The following is a 27,668-nucleotide window of genomic DNA, read 5'->3' as shown; positions in this document are numbered from 1 at the left end:
TTTTTGGGTTTTTTGCTCATTCATACTCAATTTATTAAGCCACTAGAGCCGTACTAGAACTCTGGTTTGTACAGAATCCTTTTAGGTCAACGCAGTCAAAGTCCATGCTCAGGTCACACAGGGATACCCATGCAACTAACTATGCTATCCACAAGTCTCATTCTAGCCCGGATAGTGGATTGACCAGATCTGAAACGAAATTGACAGAGACTGGGAAACTTATGAGTTTCTAGCTGATCCTTGGCTTGAACATCAACTCAAGATTTTCCCGAATGTCCTCAATAGAAGACATTGAGGACATGTTTCTCTTCTGTTTAAAAATTAGCATGACCTTGGTACATTTAAGGATTGCCGGAAAAAACCGCCTACTTAAGGTCATTAGCTCATTTTTATTCTAAAAGGCTGAAGGGCTCATATGGGACTAAAACAATAAGGTTTGAGATGTTGAAGTCAGCACCAGTAGAGAAGAATGTAATTAAATCTTCAGATGAATATTTCTGGACTTGCAAATGACTTCTTTGTGTTCGATTCAAAGTTTATAATGCTCCAACATTCTGTAGTTTAGTGTGAGTTAGTAATATACTCCTTAATGCTGTTTTGATAGTTTTCAATTAAGATATCCTCTAGCTCACATTCGACTCCAAGAAGTTTCGTTTTCCTGCATTGATTACAAGTCTGTTTGCATCGCACCAGTTTATCCCAGTTAATGTTACTTCTTCCCTTTTGTATTGGACTTGCCCTGTTGGCCTGTTAATAAATAAATCAATTATTACCCAAGTATTTGATTCCTTCGTGGGAGGAACTATAACTGCCGCAATTTGTTCTCTGTTAAATAGGTTTACTACATTAATGCTTGAATGTTGGGGACTAACAAAGAAACTTAAACAAATCTGTTTTATACAAAGACATTTATTAATATTTTTTAATATTCTTATAATAACCTAAATATAAACAACTATTCCTTTGTACAAACGCAACGGTTTTAACAGTGGGGATTCATCGTTTGGTTGGTGAACTTTATTGATATTCAGATCACAAATCTTCCCAAAAATCCCTTTGTTATTGGTGCTTTATTGTTTATCACTGTTAAGAAAGTTTGGCAATACATTGTCGTTATTCCTTAGGAATTCGGGATGATTCGTAGTCCGTCATCATTCACCCCACATTAATCTAAAAAACACTTATCAACAAATCATCATAAACGACATACCCTTTATCACAAAGAGTTTGTTTTCCACATCATACTTTGCTAACTTAAAAAAAAAAGAAATTATGTATTCATAACAATAAATATAAGGAATACAAAAAAATAATAAGTATAGTACAAACCAACACAAAAAAGTAAGTATAATACATAAAACAATATAAGAGTACAGAGTATTTAGCTGAGACCCTGTACAAGACAATGCATTGATCAAAATATTGCTTTAAAAGTCGGAATATATTACTTTCTCTTTTTTTTTAATCCAACATTTTGATATTGGTTTCAGTTACAAGAATAAATATTTTTTTTATATTTAAAAAACATAACCGCCCTGTAGTACACTCAATCTGACATCCAAAAAGGTTTTAAAAATTCATGCAGCGGTTCTGAGTTGAGAAAAACTTAAAAACGAAAATATGTATCTCTCCTTGTCGATTTTTGGGAAACTCTGAATTTTATATTCTGAATATACCGTAAGCCGTACCTCCGACTTAAAAACTGCGGTTTAATTTGCAAACGAGGCTGAATCTTTTCCCCTCCATAATATAATGCAAAAAACATTTTTTCGTTAACGCCCTCTTAACTCTGTCCCCTCTCTAACTTTATCTCTTCTGCCGCTTCCAGAAGGATAATTGTAATGGTTGTAATAATAAACGTAATGGTTTAACATACATTTTGTATGTTTTACCATGTACACATATTTCTCCAAGGCATTTGACAGAGTAGATCACAGACTTCTTTTAAATTCACTGAAGACTTTGGTTTCAATAGGTCAATTTTGGAGTGGGTAGAGTCATGTTTGTTTAGTTTGGAATAGTTTTAAATAATTCATGTCACTAATGGAGTTCTAGAGGGTTACATCTCGCAGCACTCATTTTTTAAACATCAACATTTGTGAGCATTGCAAATACGTTCTGTACGCAGATAAGTTTTGCAGTTGATGTAGAAATATTTTTATGTCTACTAAAGCAGGCAAATGCAGTATAGTTGCCTAGGTATCATTGAGACCGTTTTTACAATGGTGTGTTAGAATGTGTACAAAAAATTTAAGTAAATTTAGTTACTATCACTTTATTGAAAGAGTATTGATATGAGAGATCTGGGAATTTTTGACACCACATAAATCATGGTTGTAACAGAGCAAACAAAATAATTTCATGGTGTTAATTAGATAACAACTTTGTATGTGTCGTTGGTAAGTAAGGCCTCTTTTCAAAACAATAATTAACTGGTGTTGCCGAATCTCTCAGACTGCATAAACATAAACTACAATAAAGTATGAACTACTTAATAAACTCCGCCTTCGTTTATCAAACAGAGTGCGTCGTTCAGTTGCTCCTTCCTATTATAGAGGGCTCCATCATGTGTTTAGTTGACGTCGGTCTATCATTAAGCCAAGTGCGTGTAAAATACCTTAAAGTTCGTAGGACTCTTCGACGCAGTATTTTTTTGGATTGCCATCAAATAAAACATTGAACATCGTTCTGCATTAAACAAATTTCAAAATTAAGGAATTTCGTTCTAAGCCTGGTAATGAAAATCGCACAGTCAACGGTTGACTGGGTTTTTTGCTGTTAACTGTTGCTTTTAAGTCAAATAATAAGGCCATTAAATCAATCTTTTGGACAAACGGGACTGGTCGGAGAATCGTTCGATTGGTAATGTTAGCTTGCCTGAGATTCGATACTCATGAAGAGGGAATATTTAGAGTAAAAAATTACCCGCCTGCAGCAATATCACATATATTTAAATAATTCAATTAAAATTCGCAATCAGAAATTTTATGTTCGTAAGTTTAGTAGCGAATGCAACTATTTACGAAATGTTGGCCGGTTTTAGAGGAAGATGTAAAATTAAAATGTATTTAATAAGCAAACCTGTAAACTATGACTTAAAAGTGCAATGCCTTGTAAAAGCTCGAACCCACTACATATACAATACATACATTTATTGTGGCAAGGGCACCGTTTCACTAAAGGCAATTAGAGCAGAAGAAAAACGGTTTTCTATTCCAAAGCAAAGTAGTGTTCGTCTTTGTAAGCCCATATTTTGAAGCAACATTATAGCGAAATATTACCAGTGATAATTGATATTCCTCAATAGAGCTCACTCACTATTCCATCAAAAACAAGATTGCTTACTTGGATATTATGAAGAAAAATAAATCTGAAATACCCACTAAATGTCTTGTCAAAGGTGAAACAAAACATTGACTTCCAAAGAAAAATAGAGTTGTAATTTTGATTTTTTTGATCCATCACTCCAAGTAGGAAGACAACGCTTTCGTAGATTTTAATACCTTTTATAAGGACACAAAATCTGCAGTGGATGCTGTACAATGAAAAATTTAGTAAATATTGCTGTAGCAGAAGAACGCAACGCTGGCATATGGCTCTGTTTTACAGAATTGTGGATATGTGTTCAATAAATGGAGAAATCATCCATCAGTATTGTGCCAATACATACAGGCTACACAGAATTGATTTTTTACAATTCATTAAAACAACAATTCATTAAGCCAAACAACTATATGAACCACTACTTCATGAAAGATCCCAAAGTACAAATTTTAAACTCTTAAAAGCAGATATTTTCAGAATTTTGAAGATTGCCCCTCCAAGCTGGAGCTAATGCTTCAGAAAGCTTGCCTAGCAATCGGAGATGAAAAAACTCGGTAGAAAAACTGGTTATCTGTGTTCAATGTTCATCACCAATATGTTTACAATGTTCGACAAAAAAATATGTGTTCAATGCATTAAAAATGTAGTCATATTTTTTTTTAGAAAGAGTGCCCTCCATTGTCAATTTTTTTTTGGTTTACGGTTAAGTAACAAACTAATGCAAACAAAATTTAAAACCAAAAATGTTGACAAAAATAAATATTGCACTCTATTGATTTTCATGTTACACTGTGTGTGATAATTCTTCCTCGTCTAAATTATTAGTGATTCTTTATTTTATTTACACTAGGTCCGTAAATTAAATAAATAAAGAGAGGAAATCAAATTCCGTTGTTCCGAAAAAACGGCAAGGAAGGAAGCGTACAATTTCGTTTTTAAACTTTCCTCACTTACAACTGGATAAACCAAAGGACTTTTATAAATTTCAAATACCAGATTGACTATACTACTGACTGCACCTGAGTTTGGGAATTCATTTAAACACTCAAACGTTGCTAACTTTCAAACCCGATTACATATTTTTTGGGCAGTTAACAGAACCCTCGTGGCAAATTTCGGTTTTAAATGCACTCCCAGAACATTGAAAAAAATAAATAATAATGCGCAGGCTTATAGCGTGAACTTGGGACAGTGGTATGCGTGAAAAATTGGCATTAAAAAATGAACTTACTATAACCTCTTAATGACGCGGAAATCTTTGTGCGAAAAATTTCCGCGTCTCACGCGCCTAAATGTACAAAAATTCACAGTTAGAAAATGAGACGGTTCTGGTTATTGGACGTCGATGGGGATTAAGCTGTGCACTGCAGCGGGAAATTAGTGCCATTTTGATTTTAATTCTTTTTAAATTTAATTTACACAACAAACGTGGATAGTTCCCTGTTGTGTCCTTAACCCTTGACGACCGAAGCCGCAATTTACATACGGCGAGGTTTCATCATTTGCTTCGGCCGCCAGGGTAGTCAAAGCAACTATACCTACAGTACAAAGATTTTAAGTTAATCTCACTATATCAGTAAATACGTTCTAAAAAAAAACTGTTCCTTATTAAGGAAATCGTTCTACAAAAATTCTGATTCTTTGTTCTAGACTTGACTTTTTCACTATCACCTTTTTACAGCTGCATTTTTTTTTTTGTTAATTAAGTTTTTTTGTGTTTAGGCCCTAATTGCTCTACTTTAATTTTGGAATTCAGTTAAGTTTGCCCAGGGCAATGGTTGTTTTTTTTTAACCACTGAATAGGTAAATCGGATATCCCAGCATAAAGGAAATACTCTTTAACTTCGCTCCTTTTTGAGTTATAGTGTTCCCTTTATCCTGGGTCACTCAGTTTAAATTGAACACAAACTTTATTTAAATTTTAAAGTTTCCTAGTTCATAAAAACAAATGTAACTATTATTGATTGGAAGCTGAAATTTAGTCTTAGTCCGGGCAATTGTATTAAGAGATAAAAATCGAAAAAACTATTCTTGACCTACATTTTTCTATATTGCATTACTACTTCTGCCCTGTTTGGCACTTGTATTACTGTTGTATCGATAATAATTCTCAGGTATTTACAAAAAATATAAAGTTGCCATATTTTAGCCACACTGGGTGGCAAAAATATCGTGCAAAACTCAACAAGGTGATCAAGATGTATTTACAGACAAATTAACAATATAACGAAATAAAACATTCCTTAAGTCGGTCTCTGACTCGCAGTGACTCCCGCCCCACTTATACGTTAAAAAAAGAAACGATTATTTAATAAGGCTTTTTTAAATTTATTGATTCGGAATTCCTATAATATATAGGGGTGATGCAAAACTAGGTGTTAGAGATTTAAGTCTGTCAGTTGATTAAAAGTTTGACTCCTTTTTATTGGGTGTCCCATGATAAAAGGCTCTCGGGAAGTGACAGCTGTTTGGCGTGCGAAAAAAACTGGTCTATATTATTTTCAATTTCCTCTATTTTTAAACTCTGGCGCATAAGGAAATAGATATTTATAAAATTTGGTCTAGCAAAGGGATATCATCATCTTCAGCAAATCGTATGTTTTTTTGTTTGAACCATTTTGTCCTATCTGCTAGAATAAAGAGGAGGGGAAGGGTTAGATCTGTATTTAGTTATATTTTATTTACTCTGAATTGAGTAATCGAGGAGATCTCGTTTAAAAGAGCGTTTCTTACCATATATTTTACTTTATAAAGGAATTACATTACATTGCAACCATTTACCGCTCACTCGGATAACGATCCAGAATATGAGGAAGTGGAAATACCAGCGAGTCAGAATCCAAAGTATCAACAAAAAAAAACAGAAATTTGTGTGTTAATAAGCCAGATATTTCTTCAAATTGATAAACATCAAAACCCATCGAGAAGAAAATTTACAATTTTTATATTCGATGTCATTTATATTGGAATCTTTCGGTGTACCTGTAAATATAGGGAATTAACTTCGGGGTCTTAATCCGTTTCCTAAAAATTGAATTATTTCAGTTACCACCTACTGACGTGGCTGAAATGAAATAATTTCTTGGTGTAATTATTTGGATAGAACTAGACAGAAACCCAACTTTAAAAGATCATTGGAATCGATCTACACCTAACACAAATCCAACCTACCAAGAAACCATTTTGAATTACTAATAATATCCTGTTGGAGATAGACTTATAACATTTAACGACTCATTGACATTCCAAATAAGAAAATCAAAACATGGTGCTTTTAGAGGACAAATATTATTTGTACAATATTTGAAAGGACAAAGCATAAATTAAAAAAAAAAAGTTTGTTGCTAAAATGGTGGACACATATAATATTTTGGAATTTGAAATGTGGTGAGATTTTAAACTATCACCTTTTTTATTTTTCAAACCAACCAGGGACTGTAACAGTATCGGAAAATATTAATGGTCTTGTCACTAACAACATAAAATGAGTAATGTAGGATGGAGCTACTTTGATAAAAACTTCCTTGACATTCTTTAAATTGTCGGTACGCCACTGGTCTAGTGCTATTGTACACGAACCAAAGTCCAATATTCAAGCAAGCCTTAATAAGGCGATCTATGATTTTTCTCAGGCGATTTCTAACGTTTGAGAGTAAGAGCACCAAATGGTACCCTAAGTATTTGCAGTAAATGTTTATACATAAGTTAGAGCATTTATTTATGGAAAAAAATTGAACTATGTCGTGGTGCGACTTTGATTGAGGTAGGCGGGATAAATTTGATCACTGATCAAAATAGTCCCGCATACAAATTTTTATGGGATTTATTAACTTTATTGACTTAAGACTCCCTGAAATAAAAAGTTTAGGGCAACGTATTTCAAAAAAACCTGGGCGACAAAAAGGACTTAAAAAGTCCTTTGGTCAGAGATTGGAAACAAATATTAAAAAATCACGAACCATACTGCCCTGCTAAGGCAAGTTGTCCTAACTGCAAAAAATGGTTTTTAAGGTTAAGACGGGTTTGCACGTAAATGGCAATAATCTTTCGGTCTACTAAACGAGAAAGTCTTATGTGTATTTGAAATACCCGAAATAGTACTATTCATTTTGGCCTAACTGGAAAAACTGCAAGGATTCCTAAAACGACTTGTCTTAGATTTTAAAAAAAGTTTATTATTTTACTGATTTTAGAGACTCAGTTCAAAATGCCAATTCAAGGAAAGTTAATGTCTTGGAAATGACTGCAAATAATTTTTTAATTTTTACTGATTATACTTCAAAGCAGAAGCTACAGAAACTTAATGACCGCGTTTATTTAAAAAATATAATTCAAATAAATTTTGAAAGAGGTTGTAAATTTTTATATTATAAAGAAAAATTTTCTGATGAACTTAAGCAGTTGGACAATATATTTTTGCCTAAGTTTTGCAAATATCAGCTAACCACGCCAAAACAAAGAAATGCTTCTAAGGGAATTAATTTAATTAGAAACAACAATTTAATCAGTAAATTAAAGGATTATATACCACCAAACAAGCTTTTCTTTTGGGAAAATCTACCAATTTCAATAATTGATGATTCTGGTGACATGAACTGAAAATGAATAGTTTTAAAAATTACAGGGTCTTTGGTGCATCATTTGGCAAATTTAATTGGCTGAAAGTAGAGTTGAAAAATGTCTTCTTCTTTCAGCCAATTCAATTTAGCAAATAATGAACCCAACACCCTGTATATGTACCTTGTCATCTAAGTTGTTTTATGCTCTAGAGTTGCTATTATTTGTTTTTCACTTGTGATATTTGAGCTTAGGATTTTGTATTTTTCTGTGGTTTAAATTGTCTCCAAACTACAAATATTTTGGAGAATAAAGAGAGTTAATAAACCTAATCCTAAGTTGACGTATAGTTTAATTTTTTTACCATATATTTCAGAAAAAAAATATTCGGATTAAATAAGTAAAAAAAGTGCATACAAATACATTAAAATGAGAGATTTCTCAAAACTACTATTTAGCAGTTAGGACAACTTGCCTAAGCAGGGCAGAATAGTATCCAAAGAGATATTAAATACTTACTTTGACAATTTAGAAAAAACATTACAAGAATTCCACCATGCAATATTTTTAACTACGATTAATCAAATGTGGCTGATGATCCCGAAAAAAAAATGGGGTACATACAAAAGAGGCGTAAAATACCCCAAAAAAAAAATTGTAATTATTCAAAAAGTGCAACAACAATAATGGTTGGCGGATCGGCGAATGGCACACTCTTGCCACCTTATATAATTTATAAGAGTATACATTTATAGGATACTTAGAAAGAGGGTGGTCCTTTAGAACTCTATTGATGTGGCCATATCATTGTTGTTCAAGTAGAAGACGGTACAATCGGACAAATAGCGGATGGATAGACTATGTGATATTTCGAGATTGGTTCATGACAACACTTTTAACTCATGCAAAAAGATCGTGTACGTAAGATTATAATTGGAAACAATCTTTCATCGCATTTAGATGATATTTGAAAATGCTGAGCAGAAAATGATATTAATTTCGTTTGTCTACTCAACTGCTTGATGTGGCCTTTTTTAGAGATATGAAAATCTCTTGGAGCACTAAATTAACCGAGGGAAAGTTTAAAAATCTTAGAATGACCTCAATTCCAAAAGTCTGTTTTCCGCATGTTTATTTCGGAATAATGACGAAGCGGTAGGAAAAAAAAGTAAAAGAAATTAAATATCGAGGCAGGCAAAAGTGTTAACAATCCTCGAAGAGACATCATCGTCTAATAACGGAAAAGAACAATCCGATATGGAACTATATGACGTTGGTTCCATGGATGTAGATAGTTCCAACATAGAAAACTGTTCTTTTGATGCGGATCAGGCAAGTTTATCTAAAATACAAACGTATAATAAAAGATTTTTGGTTTGGTGGAATTTTTATATGATAAAGATTCTAAAAATCGAACGCAAAGGAAATTTGTTGCTCAAATTATAAATATTATTGAGGACACTTTTACGAGAAAATGTATGCGATCATAGATGCCAAAGAAAAATGTATTTGCTTTTCAGTGGTGGAGGATATTTGCGATATTTCTTTTAACGATATTAAATTTAAGTTATCACAGCCAATAATTAACAGGAGTCGCCATGTATTTCCTAAAAATATAATAGATTATTTAAGTAAAGTTAAGAGAAAAAAGAATAAGATTATAAGCCGAGTTATAATCTTTTTTTAGTTCCACAAAACAAACTTAAAGAATTTAAATTTTTAATTTTAAGTTGATGTTTTCTTAACCTTTTAATGTTTTTTTTTTACAATACAGTTACATACCTTATTTATCTATTGTTTTAATTAAAGCGATAAAAGGATTACTTTGCCAAAATCATAAGGTTATACATGATCAAAGTAACCCCTCAAGGTTTAACTTCGTAAGAGCTTAAAATATTAGTACTCAATATAGCATTAAAAAAATGGTCCCTCTCATACTTTGGGAGTCGAAAGTGGTCAATTGGAAAAGCTTAATTTCACAGATGTGTATCCCCTTACTCTTCGGTTTTTGAGAAACGCCAAAAAGTTTTTTGATTCAATTTTCTGTTAAAAAAAAAATTATCTCCTATTTTGGTCTTGTGTAACAAAGCTGTAAAACGTACTGGAACAAAGTTAGACGACGCAAAAAAAACACCAAAACTCGGTTTTTACAATTTTTTTCACTTTTCAGGAAAAAATTGATTTTACTGTCGCAAGTTTTTTTACATTCAAAAACATGCAAAAAAAACTACTAAATTGAGATGGAACTGATTTTTGTACGATACATTATTCGCGAGATATATTACATTTATTTCCTAAACATTTTCAACTGTGTATTTAACTAGCAAGGAATCGAAACCGACAATAGTGCACTTACACATTACCTTCGTGGATTGAAGAATGAAGGATTGAAAAATGAAGAAAAAAACAAAATGAATAGTTGGAGGCACGAAAATAGAACATAAGCAATTTTTAAGGGAATACCTTGAACATGCGTCTAGATTCGATCGATGACCATGCGTTTTAAAGTAAATTAGTTAAATTAATTGAATGTATATCACATATGCTTCTTCAATAAGTGAATACTGTACTAGTTCTGAGATATATGAATATTAGACTAGTTTAAGTTTTGAAAAATAAATGCAAACATTGATTTGCTGAAAAAAAAAAGATAACAAAGGAATACATTCCAAGAAAACTTGAAAAAAAATTGTCGAGTCTTTTTTTGTCTTCCTCTCACTTACAATTTTTTCGTTGCTAGCTTCTAAACGCAATTATTATCTATAGAAAAGATTTTCAACCGACACTTCATTTTCATGTTCTTTAATTAAAAAAACTTGGCGATAGTAAAAAAATATTTATTTCCTCCTGAAAAGGGGAAAAGACAACAATCAAATCAACCGCATGTAGCACCCTCTAACTTTGTTCCGTAGGTGTTACAGACTCATGGATTGGCCAGATAATTGAACCAAAAAACTTTTTGGCGTTTTTCAAAAATGGAAGAGGGGGGAGGGAGAGATACACATATGTGTCAAATTAAACTTTTCTAATGGACCATTTTAACTAAAAAATATTTCTCTACTCCAAAATATGAGACCAGGGATATTCTCTTCCAATTTAGGTCCTTTTGGATGCTAAATTAGCTGTACTATAATTTGTAACTCCTAGACCTTAAAACTTATGAAATTATTTAAAATATTAACGCAGGTTTAAAGATTTAATAAAACCGATGTTATGATTAATTTTTAAATCTTTAGTTTATAAAATTAAATAAAATATAAATAAATAAACTTTCAATGTAATCAAAGTAGCCCCATTCAAAGATAATAAAAGTCTTTACCAACAATCCTAGTCTATCCAAAGTACCAACTAATAAAAAAGATTGAAGGTATATGCAAGCTAATAGACTACATACCAGAGGCCTAGGCAAAGGCTACTAGCGGCAATGGCCTACTACTGATGCAATTACTTATATGAATAATGCTTTTAAAAACTATCATTTCTGACCAGTGGCGGCTCGCGGGTCAATCTTCAGGGGGGTCATTTTGGTTTGAAAACTTACAGTTTACTCTAATAAAAAAAACAAATCAAACTATTGATTTTTTAAAGTATTTGAAAGATCCACGGTTGTCATAGAGAGTGTGCACAAAATATTTAATAATTTCACTGCTTCAGAAAATGTTTCAGACAAATTCATGTTAATAAAAAGCTAAAGTATGGCTACTGCACCGGCACTATTGCGAAAATCCTCACGACAATATATGACTTCAAGTTCCGATTTTAGTTTGGAAATATTTACTGTGCGATAATGAGCCTTCACCATATTTAAAATATTTTGCGGAAAGTTGGTAGTGTATGCTTCAAATTTCTCTGTGTAGAATAACTGTGAAATCATGAGATGATCATTGAAACCAAACCAGTGATTTATTCTAGATATAATAATATCACAAATTTCCAGTGCAGTTCATCGCTATGGATCCTCTGTAGTTGTAGTACTTTTTCTTTTTTTTTTTGCTGTTGATGTGCTTGGTTCTTCTGATTCCATTATTTGGATACTGTTATTAAAAGACAGTATATAATTTTGGACAGATATGGCATCAATATCTTGCATTTGCAATTGTTTAAACAATATATCAACATGGAGCATTATTTTATGGAAAAAATTTAACCAAAAAAAAAAGCTCATCTTCTAAATGTCTTTTTAAACCAGTTGCTTGATTTATATTGTTACCATCTTGCTCCTCATCAATAATTTCCTCTAAGCAAGATTTTAAATCATCTTTATAAGTGTATACAATTTCAACACATTTTGTATTGAAAGCCCATCGAGTGAGTGCAGCTTTAGGTAGCCTTACTTTAGCCACTCTATCCAGAACCATCATACGTTTTGAAGATCGGCCGAAAACTGACGAAAATGCGTGTAAATTTGCAAAAAATATTTTTATCGGTTTATATTGACTCGCCGCTTTTTGCAGGATAAGATTAAGTTGATGGGCATAGCAGTGAATAAAGTGTGCATTTGGGTATATTTCTTTAATTTTTGTTTGTACTCCTTCCAGTTTACCGCTCATGACTAATGCACCATCGTAACTTTGGGCAATCAATTTTTCAGGTGCTTCATTAATTTTTAATAATTGAAGTTCTTCCAATATTACATTAGTTAAATGTTGTGCGTGGTACCTGGAGGGTTAAAAAATTTCCAAAATCTTTCATGTACAATACCTGTTAATACATATCGTAATATGACAATCATCTGCGTTTTATTGGAGCTGTCTGTGGTCTCATCTACTTGAATTGCCATAAAATTTTTCTGGCCAATCTCCTTAATTATATGAGTATGTACAATGGCTAACATTGATTCTAAAATATCGTTCTGAATTGTTTTTAATGTTCCTTTAAATACTGTACTTTTTTCAATATGTTCTTTAAACATTAAATCCAGTTCAGAAACAAAATCGATAAGTCCCAGAAAAATTCCAGGATTATTGGAGCTGTTACTTTCGTCATGACCGCGCAATGCAATTTCGAAAACTCCGCAAAATTTTACACCGACGATTAGTTTGTTTAAAATACATTAACTAACTAAAACAAAACATTCATCCAGTCGGGCCGTCGACTACGTTAGCGATATAGGACTGAAAGGTGACTCTCACTCCCGCTCACGAAATGCGAATCTGCCCTCTTTGTTCTATTTTACATGCATTTCTCCATAAGCCATAAGAACTGTATAGGGACAATTTAAAATACGGCCCAGCCACGGACTTGTGTGATAAGCGCGAGGCGCGACGTTAGTAATATATTTATTTGTTTTGCCAATGCAGACTGCTTAGAGATTTTTATAATTCACAGTGAAGTTTTAGATAAAAGACATTTTTAATAAAATTGGTATTTTTATGAAATTATTTTAGGGGGGTCATTGACCAATTGACCCTAAGAAGGAGCCGCCATTGTTTCTGACTCACGTTATTTCTGGAATAACCGATTCATTTGAACATGGCAGTCAACCTCTTAATAGCCAAGTGCTTAATAAAGATCTATTTCATTATTCGTAATAATTTATACTTAGGCAAACTTTAGTCAACATTCCATTATTTTAGCTGCTGCAGAAATATACGAATTACTTAGATACAGTCGAGAGCCATTCTTACTGGGACACCCGGTACTTTTACGCGTAAAGTAATTATAAAGAAAAAAAGAATTATTTGCTTTAAATATTTACTTATTTTAAAGAATTGCCTTTCCTAACCGATCTAATTTTGTATTACCCCACATAAAATAAGAATTATTTTATTAGCGATAACCCATTTGTATTGGCCTTACGCTAAGGCAATGGTTGGCCTCTTATTTCTCCTTACTTAATTCGCTATTACGCAATTTTAATTGAGCACTATGGAAGGAATGAGTTAGCCATCATTTTTCTATTTCTATTAATCTCCGCGCGCGGTTTCCGATCAATGGTTTGGTCTCGTAAATGCGTAATTTTTACATCACAGTTATTTTTGAGGGAGCGACGACGGTGCGCCCCGCTTTAAATTGTTACGGTAACTAAAACGTCAACTGAAAGGTTTTTTTTTTGTTGTTCTTGTTTAATTACTAACAATTAAAAAGTATAACAAAAATTAGTAAAAAAAGTTAATTTCGTATACTAAATTAAATAAAATAAAATGTATTTAATGCACGATAATTATTATTGCAAAATGGACGCCAAAAAAGAGAGACGAACTAATAATAAACAATTTTCTTATAAACAATTTTTGCTCTTAAAACAATAAAGTTCTACAATGTATGGGGTGAGTCAACGAGTGCGCGAAGTAGTTCAATATTTGTCGACACCGTGCCACTTTTGCAATATACAGAGTGTTTTCAAAAAGGGTCCTACAAAAGTTCATTTTCTTAATGAACTCTCTGTATTTAAGAAAATTTATGAATTCTACGTATATTCCAATCTTTTTTGTAATAGATTTGGCATGCGAAAAACTAATAGCTAAAAAGACAAATAGGTTTTGTTAAGTATTTAGGATTAGGTTAAACCCAACCCAACCCAACTGTACATAGATATATTTTAAAAAGTTTCTCAAAACATAGGTTATGAATGAGTTAAGTATCAATTTAATACAAGACTTTGGCAGGCAGACTTTTGGACCTGGTCTAAAAAAAAAGTATATAACTAAAAAGTATAAAGAACAAAAGATTGATATAAATAACAAAAAACTTGTCGAATTTATTACTGTCCTCCAATATCTCCAATTATATAGTAACTTACTATACCTAATTGTACAAAAGTCTATCTTGCAAAAAGTGCAATATATGCCAAGTTCAAGTTCAAAACTATCTATGTTAATATGAAACCTGCAGTTATGTTTTGCACTTCATCCTTACATTTAGTTGATGATTTTAGAGCTATAAGTTCTCTCTCCAGAACGCTGTATTACACGGTTTAACTTAGCTTAATCAATTAATCTAGAAAGAAGATACCTTTCTACTGCTTGGCCACTTCTCACAATTCTTACTGGAATCATTTTGTTAATTTTCTATTGCAAATGGAAATCAAAAGACAGACTTTCTGCAATGAGCCTTTAACCTGTTTGCATCAACATCTAATTTACCGGAATATTTCCCAAGCAGAATTTCAGTCTTTGAGAGAAATTATAGGTTGATTTGTATTAGTAACGAAGGGAGTGCCTTCACGTACTTTCTCTAACAGGTTAACATCATCGACACTACATGATTATAGAAACAAAAATGAAAGAACTACCGTTTCCATATTATTAGATCCAAGCTGCAAATCTACTATTTTCATATGTTCCTTGTTGATAATAACAACAAGAATTTTTTTATAAAAGGTAAAAAACACGAAATCTACAGCATCATAAATACATTTAATAAATTTACGAAGGTTATATGTTTCGCTCGACTAGAGCATCATCAGGCTTAAACAATAATTAAAATTATTTAACCCGAAAAAAGAAGAATTCAACAAAAACCATAAATATATGTCAGGTGTTTTGTGTATGTTATGGTAAGTTTTTGTTGAATTCTCCTTTTTTCGGGTTACATAATTTTAATTATTGTTTAAGTCTGATGATGCTCTAGTCGAGCGAAACATGTAACCTTCGTAAATTTTTTAAATGCATATGTAGATTTCGTGTTTTTTACCTTTTATAAAAGTGTATGACCAGCATCTTTGGGATAATGGATGAATTTTTCGAATTATGAATTTTTTACTAATGTGTTGGTAGATCTTGAGTTTTTAAATATCGCGGGCAATTTTTATCGTTTTGCAACACTCATAATCGATTGGTCACGCTGATTTTAACAGAAATGACAAAATTTTAGTTTGACAGTGTTATTTAACACTTTTAGGTGTTTGCACAGGTTTAACTTTTTTCAATTCCTTCAGGTGAGTTGATTCGTTACAAAACAACATGTCAAAACCTACATTTACATATTTTGAGACTATATTATGCCAAAAAAACAATTTCAGAATGGAAAACGTCAAATATATAAAAACAAGAATATAATAACAAAAAGCACGAATTGTCACAATTTCTCGAAGTTTTATATAACTCATAAAACAAAAAGTATACCTTGGTGAAGATCTGAGAGCAAAACGCAAAGGTGCATGCGTCGTCGGAGAATCACAACAGAAGGGACAAATGCGCAATATTTGCGCTATGAATCGAAAAATGCCAATAAAACTTGTCACAAGAGTTTTTGAAGCCGGCATTGAAGTTTCGCAAAGAACAGTGCGACTAAGGTTAGCAGAAGAGAGGTCTTATTGGCCGTAGACCAGCAAGCAATCAAGAGTTTGCTGTGATATTAAACTGCTATGATAGTAAAGTGATACCAATGGGTACAAAGATACAAACAATTCGTAATCGATGACTGGAAAAATGTTAAGAAATGCTATGTAATTGTACTTATGTTGCCCTTTTTTTGAACGAAACGAATTTCCAAGAATTAGTCGGCAAAAAAAGAGCTTTGGACGGCGAAGCTCAAATGAATCGAATTATAAGCCAGATTGCATTTTGCCGACCATTAAACATCCTCTTTCGGTAATGGTACGGTCAGTAATAATCAGTAATCAGGGGCCCTTGACGAAGGTACAACGAATGTTGAAAAATTCCAGAAAGTTTTGGAAACCCAGCTGATCCCTCGACCGAAAAAATGGTTCGAGAAACGAAAAAGGCCAACCTTTATGCACGATGACGAGCCATGCTATCCAAAGAATTGCAACATATTTAGCTAAAAAAAGTAGATATTCTTGACTGGCCAGGAAATTCGCCCGACACAAACCTTATCGAGAACGTCTAAGAGTTTTTGAAATCTCAAGTTAGGGTGAAAGCCAGCTACAACCAAAACCATCGACATACTTATTACCACTTGGAAACATACACAACCCAAAGATCAAATAGCCGTGACGTGTCATGAAAATTTTATTTTCATCATGGATCTAATAATATGACGATGGACTGTAATTATTACTAATAGGTACCGAGACGATTCTGGCAATTTTGGAAGCAGGATAAGTAAGACAAGATTAAGAAATATTTCTTAAAATTAGACTGGAGATTGGCATGTGAACATTTAATAAAATGCAGATAAATAAACGTAAACGTTGTCGTTTTTTTTGGGTTTTTTTTTTTGGTCAAATAAAGTTGATTTTAAATGCTTAAAAAACTGCCCTATGCATTCTTCAATCTGATCATTTTTAGTCCACTTACTCTGGCGCTTTTTATTAGAACCTGTAACTGTCATATTCTGACTGTAAATTCTGACGTATTCATATTTCTGCATATATTTATTATTACTTTAAAGGTATTTTTTTGTTAATTTTGGGGTTTATATTGAATATTATAAGTAAAGTTAAAGTCAAAAATAAAAATACCTAAATAGCTATATAAAATATACATTATACAGAATATTTTTATCGAAGCGTAACTTTAAATCACAAAATCTCCCTTATTTTAAATGAAACATCTTGCATATTTTTCTACTAACACCTCGTTCATCTAAACACCTTCAATTTTAAATAAACATTTTGATTTTCCATAACATTATTTTTATTTGACTTTGTCGTTACCGAGAATACCTAATATAAAGCGTTGAGCCACCATTTGGACTCTAAATTTTGACACAAACATGTCTGTAAAATCTAAATATTTAACAAAATTGATTTAAGAAACTGTTACTTTTTCGTTTATTAAATACGAAGGTTCTCCATAAATTAAGGTCTTTAACGAGCACCCAATGCGGTGAAGCGAACTAACTTAAATCTGGCAACGGTGTTTCTTATTTTCCCCACCACCTCAGTCTTGACTTCAGGGTTGCCAGGTGGTCTACTAATTTTGATTTAAATCTATTGATCTACTGAAACAATTTAATTATCAAGTTTACGTTTGCGTCCAGAACTGCTATAGCTATTAAAAGTATGACATTTAAACTTGATCTACTCGAGAAAAACAATGTGAAAACTAGATTAAATAGAGAAAAATAATTTCCATTAAATCCACTAGAAGAATAGTGTTAGCTCGCAGGAAGCACGTTGCTATAACGTTTGCTTTCAAAAGAATGTCTTGAATTTACAAAATAATGATATGAATAAACAGAAAACAGATGATACTGACAAAATTTACATTAGCAACGCTGCGTGGCTTTAACAAAGGAAGAGAAAATCGAAGCTGTGATAAGATTTCTGTGGTTTAAAGAGTCAACCCCAATTGAAATTTATTGTCAGTTGACTGACGTATACGGTGTATGAACCTAAAAAAAGTGGTGTAGGGTGTTCGCAGAAGGTTGTACCGATTAGGTACTTCGAGACATTAACCAAACTACTTCGGGCTATACAGAACAAAAGGAGGAGTCGACTGATCTGTTTACGCACGTCCGAAAAAAATCTGTTTATACAATGAAAACGCCCGCATCTCATCGCCAAATTCGGGTAGAGGAAACCATTGACCAGCCTCCATATACAGCCCTGATTTGACCCCCAGTGACTACTATTTATTCCCCACCTTAAAATACCACTACGGGGAAATGAATGAAATGCTTAAGTGACGAAGAGGTAAAGGTAGCTATCGATTTCTTCCTGCACGGACCAGCAGGAGAATGGTACAACGTGAATATACAAAAGCTTCTAGAACGACTCCAAAAGTGTAATGACCATGAGGCGACCCACGTACAAAAATAACTAAAAACAAAGCTTTCGGCATCTTGGTTTTGCAATAAAAAGATGTTTACCAGATGAAAACACATTGAAGACCTTAACTTTCAAACAATTCTCGTATATAAGAAAAAAGACCTGGACTTATACTTTAAATATAGGGTATTCTAATTAAATTAATAAGTTTTACCCGGTATATATATATCTCTAACTATCCAATTTTAGTCCAGTAGCACGTTATCGGCAAATATTAACTACTTCGCGTACTCGCTGACTCACCCCGTATAGACCTGCGTATTTCCAGTCTTTTTTACTTTCGACGCACTACAAATTATAAAATAATCATAATATAATAAAGTAACAATGGCGCATTTAAAAAAATATTCCACTTAAACTAAACTCTTCAAAGAGAGACCAATGGAATAACGGGAGATAGGAGATTGTACAAACTATTTTAGGGGACTGACGTGACGTCATTGCTTATTCTTCTGCTTCTTGTCGTTTTTAGTTTCGCGGCCGAACCGGCACCGCTGCCTTGATTCTCATTTAATCACCGTAAATTCTTCTGGATGGAGGTGCACACCTTCTACCGTTAGTATTGAAGCGTCTAAAAGGGTTTTAAATAAGTATTATGGATAAGTTTAGAAAGTGGGCGAGACTCACCGTCTGGCAGTTCAAAAAGTTTCGTTGGTAACCCCTCAAAATATCTGAAAATAAAAAAGAATATAAGAATAGGTATGTATTTTTTTTTAATGTATTGAGTGAGCTTATGATAATACATACATCATTTACAAGCATAAGGTTATTTTTCAAATTTATAGCTATACCGTCGGGGGATTAGAAAAAGTTGATTGACCTCTTCTCTCTTCTGTATTTTGGATTTGCCAAAAAAAAAACAGTTTACCTTTTGAAAAACAAACAAAAACACAAAGTCAAAGTCCCACTTTAACTTGTATGGTTATAAGTTTTTCGCTCACTTTAGATAATCATCAGGCGCAAAATATGTATTTTTGTTTAATCATTTTATTGTCACCATATATAGCATAGCAACTTTTGGCCTTGTAGAGCTAAATCACAGAAACTTTCCGCAAAGACTTAAAATTTAAAAAGAAAATAAAACTTACTACTTTTAATATTTTTTTCATATATAATTTTTAGTGGTTAAACTTAAAATTTAATGGTAAAAATGTCTCTGAACCCTTTGGGAAATGTAATCTCTCCTCCAATTATTGGAAAATCTAGTAATTAAAAATGGGGCTATAATTTGCATCTCCAGCAATTATGCTCTTGCAGTTCAAGTGTAAATCATGTCATATATAAATAAAAATGAAATTTCCTTAACAAATCACACACATTTCACTATTTAAAATAACAAATAAAAAACTAAGTTAGAATATTAGTAGCTCTCAAACAAAACTCAAAATATAAAAAAAATACAAAAAAGTAGAAAACTTAAACAACAGGAGCCTCATAGGACCAATAGGCTCTAATAGGACTCTCAAATAAGATTAACTACTAAAAACTAGACCCTATAGAATTTGAAAATATTTATCTAAACATAAGTAGAACTAAAAGCAAAACAGTACAAAAACTAAGAGAATTAACGAATTTACATTTTCATAATACTGCTCTCAAATTTGATCAATCAACTACTCCACGGTCATAGATGGGCCCACCCTAGTGATGAAAAGGCGTTAGCCGGACGATATTGATACATTATGATAAATTATGTCAGAAAATGTGTTCGCACTTGTGTTTACATTATCTAAAATCAGAAGTTTAAGAGCTTGTAAGATTGTTGTAATTACAATTTTTAAAATAAAAGTATTCATGTAATGAGTTTAAAACCTTAGACTGACAACTGATACAAATGTCAAAAGATAGTTTCCTAGTTTTTCATCTTCGTTGTTGAACATCGCTGGATCCGGTTCACCACATTGTTAATTCTTGTGACCACGTGAAATGCACCTTCTGAATCCTTTTGGATTTGCTTTGATGATTTGCCCTTCAGCTAGTATCGATAGAATTCGCCTTTATTTTATACAGTTATTTCATTCGGTTACTTTCTAGGTGAAGTTAATCCCTTGTCTGTTCGTGTACAGTTTGCAAACGCTTTTGTTATGTTGACTACTCCTCAAGATTTTCAGTCTTCCAGTAATAATGTCCAAAGGTAAACAAAGTTCATCATCAAAGACTGCTTTGCTTTTTTTTTAGATTCGTCGATAGAAGAATGATATACCAACAGGAATGTTTGTATGCAGGTATCCCAGTTAGTTTACTTAAAGTTTACCGCAATTTTCAAATAGGTTTCAAAAGTGCGATTAAATCTTTGAATCGTTCCTTCAGACTGAGGATGTACAAAATGGCGTTAGTTCATATTAGTCTACGAGCCAACGTTTAATCCACCAGATCAGCCGGCCTTAGGTGAATAAACTAAATACTAGGGACTATACCGTTTCCGTCGACTTCCAATAATTGGGTCGTTTTGGAATAACATAAACTTTACAACACGTTAAAGATAAAAACTGTTGGATTGTTAAATTAGATTGTTGTTAAATTTGCGAGGCATACATTTAGATGTTACGGTCAAAAACGTTCTGCTTTTCTCATTGCTAGGTAACTTTTCTGTTCAAGTATTAAATATCATCTTAGGTCAACAGAACATCTCCCTCTTTTTGACGAAAAATCGGCTTTGTCCATGACAATCACTAATTGAGGCCTGCCTTTCTAAAACGTGCTAAATGCCATTTTTTAAATTTTACAGGAAAGATATAGAACAATTTTCTATAGAACTGTCCTTTTTTATACTTTTACTATTTTGTTCTGATATTAGTGATTAGTGACTCAGTTCCACAACGGAGTAAGAGCCTTATACGGTTGCAAGTCGAAACGTTGTATGTGCAACCATGTCTCAACTCTCTTTTTTTCTTAACAAAACTGGGAGCAAAAGGACAATTATTTATAATTAGACAAACTATATTTCATCGTTACATATTATTATTATAAAAAGACAAAATAGTTTTTAATAAAAAAATATTATGGAGAGTAACACAAAAAAAATACATCATGAAAAGCTAAACATTAACATTGATCGCAGGGATTTTTGTAAAACTCTTTATGATTTTCTTCTAAATATGGGAGCATGGCTTTAATGTGAGTCACTTTATCGGCTGGCAATCCATTTCGGGTCCTTTTTTCCTAAATGTTAATAGATCTTCCTGCTTTAAAAATGCTGACCTTGGTAGAAATTTATAGCAACTTCAGTTATTTGTAATTTGGATGTGTTTTTTATGTGCCTCAGATTTCCCGTGCTGAAAACCATCACTGTGTAAGGATTTTTTGCTTTGTGTTTGCCACAATTTTTACCAAATCCATTGGAAACTCGAAACTCAACATATTTTTTTTATCAGTTTTAATTTGCGATGTCAGGTACTTATAGACACAATATGCAACTTCCAGTAATCCACGTCCTCCTAAATTTTCAGGCCAAAAACATCAAACTATTCCGAATCATGAATGCCTGAGTTTATATACACTAGTATGGAATAATATATTTGAGAGTGGGTGAGCTGTGGCAAATAAATTTATTGCTGCATTGTCATATGCTATTATGTATGAATCATAATACTTGGTATTTTATGACATAGTATGTCCAAATCTATATCTACTTGTTTTCTTGCACTTTCAGCAAGAGTTGAGTTTTAAAATTGTATATTCAAATTATCACAAGTAGAACAGGTGTCAACATTCTGAAGCTAAGATTAAAGTTAAAAAAATTTGGTTATACCTCAATATTTCAAATGCTCTGTACATTTTTAAAACATTAAGGGGGAGAGGTAAAACGAGGTAAGTAATCTGTCTTGGGCCTACTGTAATGGCTAATTTCAGTAATTCTAATAATAAGAAAGAAATATGTTCCATATTCTTAGCTCTCCATTCATTTATGTTTCGAGCAGTTCTCGAAGCTCCTCTTTTTTCTTCCTGGTCTATATTTCCCATTTTTTTTTAAAGATTTGTACACAGCGAGAAGTAATCCCGAAGGTATAGCCCAATGTTTTTAGGCATACTCAAACTCAGCACCCCCATAAGAAAGCAAACATAAGAAAATAGTGGAAAGCATGTTGCCGTCTGCTTTCTTCAGGATTGAACTTGCACATGGGATTTACAACGTTTTGACTTTCCGAGCCGCCTAGACCAGGTGTTTTTTAAATTTCTGTACTGTGACTTTTACAACAGATAAAGTATGGCACTTACAACGTTTTGAAAAGGCAGACCTCAAATGTGCCTTCAAAATACGAGGCATTTTTTTAAAGTAAGTACCGTTTTTAAATTACGCCGCCGCAGCGCTGCAGTCGCCGTTTAGCGTATGCGCGTAGTGTAGCTACATCAGTTGGGAAGCCTTCTTGAGAGTCTTCGTTTGTTTATGTAATTTTAAAATGCTGCCGACTATCGAGAAGTGCGTGGTGTAATTCGTTTTCTCTGTGCTAAAGGCTTGAAAGCAATTGAAACGATCAATGCAACCGCATACTGTAAAACTTTAAAAAAACTGCGCCGCGCAATTCAAAACAAAAGGCGTGGCATGCTGAGTGCAGGCGTCGTTTTGCTCGACCATAATGCTCGTCCACATTCAGCAAATCGAACGCAAGAGCTCATCACTTCATTTGGCTGGGAATAATTGGACTATCCTCCATACAGTCCCGATCTAGCGCCTAGCGACTACCATTTGTTTCTGAAGACGCATTTGGCGGGGAAGTGTCATTCCGATGACGAAGAAGTAAAAACGTCTGTGCAGCAGTGGTTGTCCAGTCTGGCGGCAAGCTTCTTTGACGACGGCATACAAAACCTGGTTCCAAGATAAGACAAGTGCCTTAATAATAATGGAAATTATGTAGAGAAGTAGAGGAAAGAATGCTCTTTCAGGTTAATAAAGTTTTGTTTGAAAAAACCTACTTGTTGATTTTTTATATCAAAACGGTACTTACTTTAAAAACATGCCTCGTATTAAGGGTTTTTACGAGGGATGTGACTATAGCATCATAAGATGAGTTGAAAAATGTAGCCAACTTTATCGATATATTTCTAAAAAATGATGTAAACAATTAACCTTTTTTAAGGTTTAAGGTTTTAAGTTTAGTTGGATATGGAGCCAAATAAAACTCCAGTAAATAAACTCATTTTAATTTTTTTTATTTACGCCAACGTTTCAAAGAGACATTAAGTTGTCTAATATTTTACTAATTTTAAAAATAATGTATGTGCGTACGAAAATATATATTTTGTTTAATAAACCCGTGATATGTAATACATATGTACAAAACTATATTTTTACTCACAAATTAACCGAATTTTCTATAATACGCATACATTTGGACAATTAGTCCGATTAATAAAGTACAAAAAGCTACATAAAAAATCTTCAGACTTACTTATGTTGCATGGCCTCTTCAGCGCCCAGCCTCTTTAACGGATCGAGTTGCAAAAGGGCCGTCGCCATGGCCTCACCATAAAGGACGTCGTAAAGCCTCGGCCAGCACAATCCCAATCGTCTCGGCTTGTAGTTTCCTAACTTTTGTGTATTGTACCCCGGAAGCCGGGTGCAACCGGCCCAGTCTTCTTCGGTCGGAGTTCCTAGCACCTAAAAAATTGTTAACTTCAGTAAAGGACAAAAGTTTAAAGGTTGCGTCGAAGCACCGACCTTAAAAATTTTATCTAATTGGTCGTAAGTGTCCCGTACCCCGGGAAAGATCGCCATTCCGGTGATCATTTCCACGAAAATGCAACCCACGCCCCACATATCCAGGCTGGTAGAGTATTCCGTCGAGCCGAGTAACACGTCTGGAGGTCTATACCATAACGTTACTACTTCGTGGCTGTAGAATATTAAAACAACAGTTTATTTATAGTCATAACGTACAGGTAGTTTAGCCATCAATAATCCAGGACGCGAACAATCGTGATAAAAAAAACAAGATGAGTTTTTACCTGTAGGTATGACTAGGAACACTCTTGGCCCGCGCAAGTCCAAAGTCGGCCAATTTCAGTTCCCCTAACTCGGAGATGAGAAGGTTTTGAGGTTTTACGTCCCGGTGCAGCACCAGGCGCTTGTGGCAGTAACTTAGTCCTCGCAGAAGTTGGAAGAGGAAGAGTCGCACGTTGCGGGGATTCAGCCCGCCGCTGTGCCTCTCCAAGTATTGAGACAGATCGGTATGCTGGAAAGAAATCACTGATAAAAATCTTTCATAAATACCAGAAGATTATTCAGAGGTCTTAAAGAGAAACATTGATGTGCTCCTCTTAAAAAAAATGTGAAAATATGGGCGCTAATTATACTAATAGTAGGTACATTTCACTACTACCAACTTTATTCAAGCTTGTTGAAAAGCTAGAATGCTAATTTTTTAAATCAGTGGCAATAACCAAATTGAGCCCATCAGAGAGTAATGGCTGATTTTCATATGCTTGAGAGGCTTTATTAGAAACTCAATAAAAGTGAAGCTGCCACAGTAGTTTTTTGTAATGTGATTTTGATCACCTGTGAACTTGGGAAACTTGAGGCAAGTTTACCTTCTTTACTGATGATACATATTTCTACTTACGCTACTTACTCTTTTTTTGTCTGATAGGCATGGTGAGAAATATTCATAAGCATATATAACATAAATAAGCATAAGAGCGACCCTGACAATAAGTGCTTATTTTGCTTTGGAGAACTGTAAATTACACTTTTCTGCGAACAACACTTTGCTCACTTGAAAACCAACAATCAGTAACCAAGCAGAGTATTGTCTATAAATAAAAATTTATGTAAATTCTCCAAAATAAATTTCTTACAGCAGTTTTCATATATGTTGTATTTTTTAATTTCCTTTACATCTTTCCGTAGTAGATTATATATTTTTGTGGCAAAGTAATCTACAAAGCGTTGTTTTACATTTTATTGAGTGGTGTAACTTGGCTATGATTTTGATATTTATTTATGTGATATATATTCCTTTTTATTTGAATTTTTGCATAAATAATTAAAATGTATAACATTAGTAGAGTTCTAACATTAATTACCTCAGTGTTATATAATTTATGGGTTGAGGATAAATTTGGGCTTCTAAGAATTATTTTACCTAAATAATTTTTAATTGTTTTCAAGGATCCGAGATGTGAATTATAAGCATACAAGCAATTATATAGCTTTCCCATACTAATATTCCATAGGAAATAAGGGATTCTACTTTGTAAAACATTATAAGTAGTGAATGATTGAAAAATATCCTCGTTAAGTAAAATTTCTAAACAGGAAACCTGCTTTTTTTTTGTAGTCACAATATTGATAATAAGGTACATTGTTTGACTGACTTCTTTAATTGGAGCATTAAAAGAACCAAAAATTAAAACTGGGTCGGTTTGCTGTCGTTAATGTAAATGCAATGTAGTTTATTTACGTTTCATTTAGTCTAAGCTTAAAAGAATCAAAATTTTTTTTAGATTAGACATTTTACGTTATTCATTCCCAATTTGTTTTATGTTATGTTTATTTTCCGCCAGTTTGGAAGGGAAATAATTATTTTTTATAATATTAATTAATCTTGACAGGTTATCACGATAGTCTTAAAATGTTTTATTAGCTTCATTAGCTAATAGATTTAATTATCCCGAGAGTAATCCAGCGTTTTAATTTACGATCTTTATATTTAATATTTCAGTTGCTGCTGGCGTTTTCGAAAATTGATTTAATTGATGTTACGAAATTCGTAGGACATCTATTAGAAATCATCGGAATTTAATATTTGTTCCCACGTTTCATGTTCCAAAGCCCTTTCTATTTTGTCATAGTCGACTTTTTTTATAAATGTATTTTTAATACATATAGGTTCTCGTCGGTTTATCAATCATGGAGTTACCATTTTAATGCAAAATATTTAACCACATTTGTATAATGCAAATTCAAAATATTAATGTCTATATCTCCTACAAAAATGTAAACTGACATAGAACCCGCAGGTGATGGTTTTTATTTTTTTTTATTTCAAAACCTTGCATCGTACGAAAAAAAGGAAGAGAATCAAATATGCTCCAAGCTGAATGAGGACTTAGGAGAAACAATATTTGTTTTTATATTGAACAGTGGCGGATTATTATTATTAACCAGGAATATTTAATAAAAAATAACGTACGGACATCACTGATAATTTGTACAAAATTTTAAAAGTGCCTTTTTTTACTCAAAATGCCTGTACCAAATTTCATAAAAAAAAATATCTCTAGTAATAAGAAAGTTATGACTAAATTGTATTTTTTCAGACTTTAGGGATTATTTTTAACACAGAATGCGCTGTTAAAGTTTGGATACTGCGATTCGAGACACCCTGATTTCTCTCTCTGTACATAGCTCAAACTTTACATACCCTCTGTATATTGCTAAATTGCCTGCATTCCAATTAAGCCAGCACAAAAAAAAAACATTTAATTTGATTTCATTCGACATTTCTTCCTCCCCTTGCAATACACGCCAGTCGCATCAAATAAAACTGCGTTCTAGCCCTCTCCTGTCGTATTTGCATAACGAGCGTCAGAATATCGTTTTCACCCTTTGGCGTAATTTAATTACCCCTCCACACTCCACAATATCAGCCCTAAAGTTGGCTTTATGGCGGCCGGCTAACTTAGAGATCTTTGTGGTGGCGGCCACTTTGCGCCAATTAAAACGAGCCTAACTGTCGGGAAATACTTTTCCATGTTTTTTTTTAATAATTAAGCCGTAAGAGTTGTTTTTACAACTTGGGGAATAAGGACGCGGTTTCTAGTGAATGGGAGAGGCACTTTGTTTTTGAGTGTCGGGCACAAGGGCGAGAGAAAGGGAAGAAAATTAAACAAGTTAGAAGGCAGCCAGACTAACTGTATTAAAAGAAGTTCGGGGTAAAACTTTTACATGTTTAGCATAAAAAGCAATGGTTCCATAGGCCCAGGGAGCTGAAAGGGGGGCGGGGGGTAAACTTTACAAAATCTAATGGAGCAGAACAATTCTTATAACACAAAGATATCCCTAGTTCTTAAACATTTCTGGGATATCACTGGAGAAAATCTTAAAGGTAGGAGAGAAATGTGGTCCACAGAACAGTTCCTCAAAAGTTTTCACTGCTCAATTGAGCAT

The 27,668-nt window shown here is 33.1% G+C and overlaps 1 protein-coding gene across 4 annotated transcripts in view; it reads right to left on the bottom strand.

The window, feature by feature from the left end:
- Positions 1-889: 889 nt before the first annotated feature.
- The window catches only part of LOC126739570 (cyclin-dependent kinase 14), a 275,956-nt gene continuing 249,177 nt past the window's right edge, over positions 890-27,668 (bottom strand). For all 4 annotated transcript variants that reach the window (XM_050445325.1, XM_050445328.1, XM_050445326.1 and 1 more), the window contains 5 exons: positions 24,506-24,732; positions 24,219-24,393; positions 23,950-24,158; positions 19,187-19,230; positions 890-19,130 (listed from right to left, as the gene is read on the bottom strand). In XM_050445325.1, coding sequence (XP_050301282.1) covers positions 19,066-19,130; positions 19,187-19,230; positions 23,950-24,158; positions 24,219-24,393; positions 24,506-24,732 — 720 coding nt within the window. In that variant the 3' untranslated portion in view covers positions 890-19,065. The remainder of the gene's footprint in view (positions 19,131-19,186; positions 19,231-23,949; positions 24,159-24,218; positions 24,394-24,505; positions 24,733-27,668) is intronic.

The sequence above is a fragment of the Anthonomus grandis genome, chromosome 8, assembly GCF_022605725.1.
Source record: "Anthonomus grandis grandis chromosome 8, icAntGran1.3, whole genome shotgun sequence".
Classification (NCBI taxonomy): domain Eukaryota; kingdom Metazoa; phylum Arthropoda; class Insecta; order Coleoptera; family Curculionidae; genus Anthonomus; species Anthonomus grandis.
The sequence above is the reverse complement of the archived record's forward strand: the minus strand, read 5'-3'. Positions and strand labels throughout refer to the sequence as shown.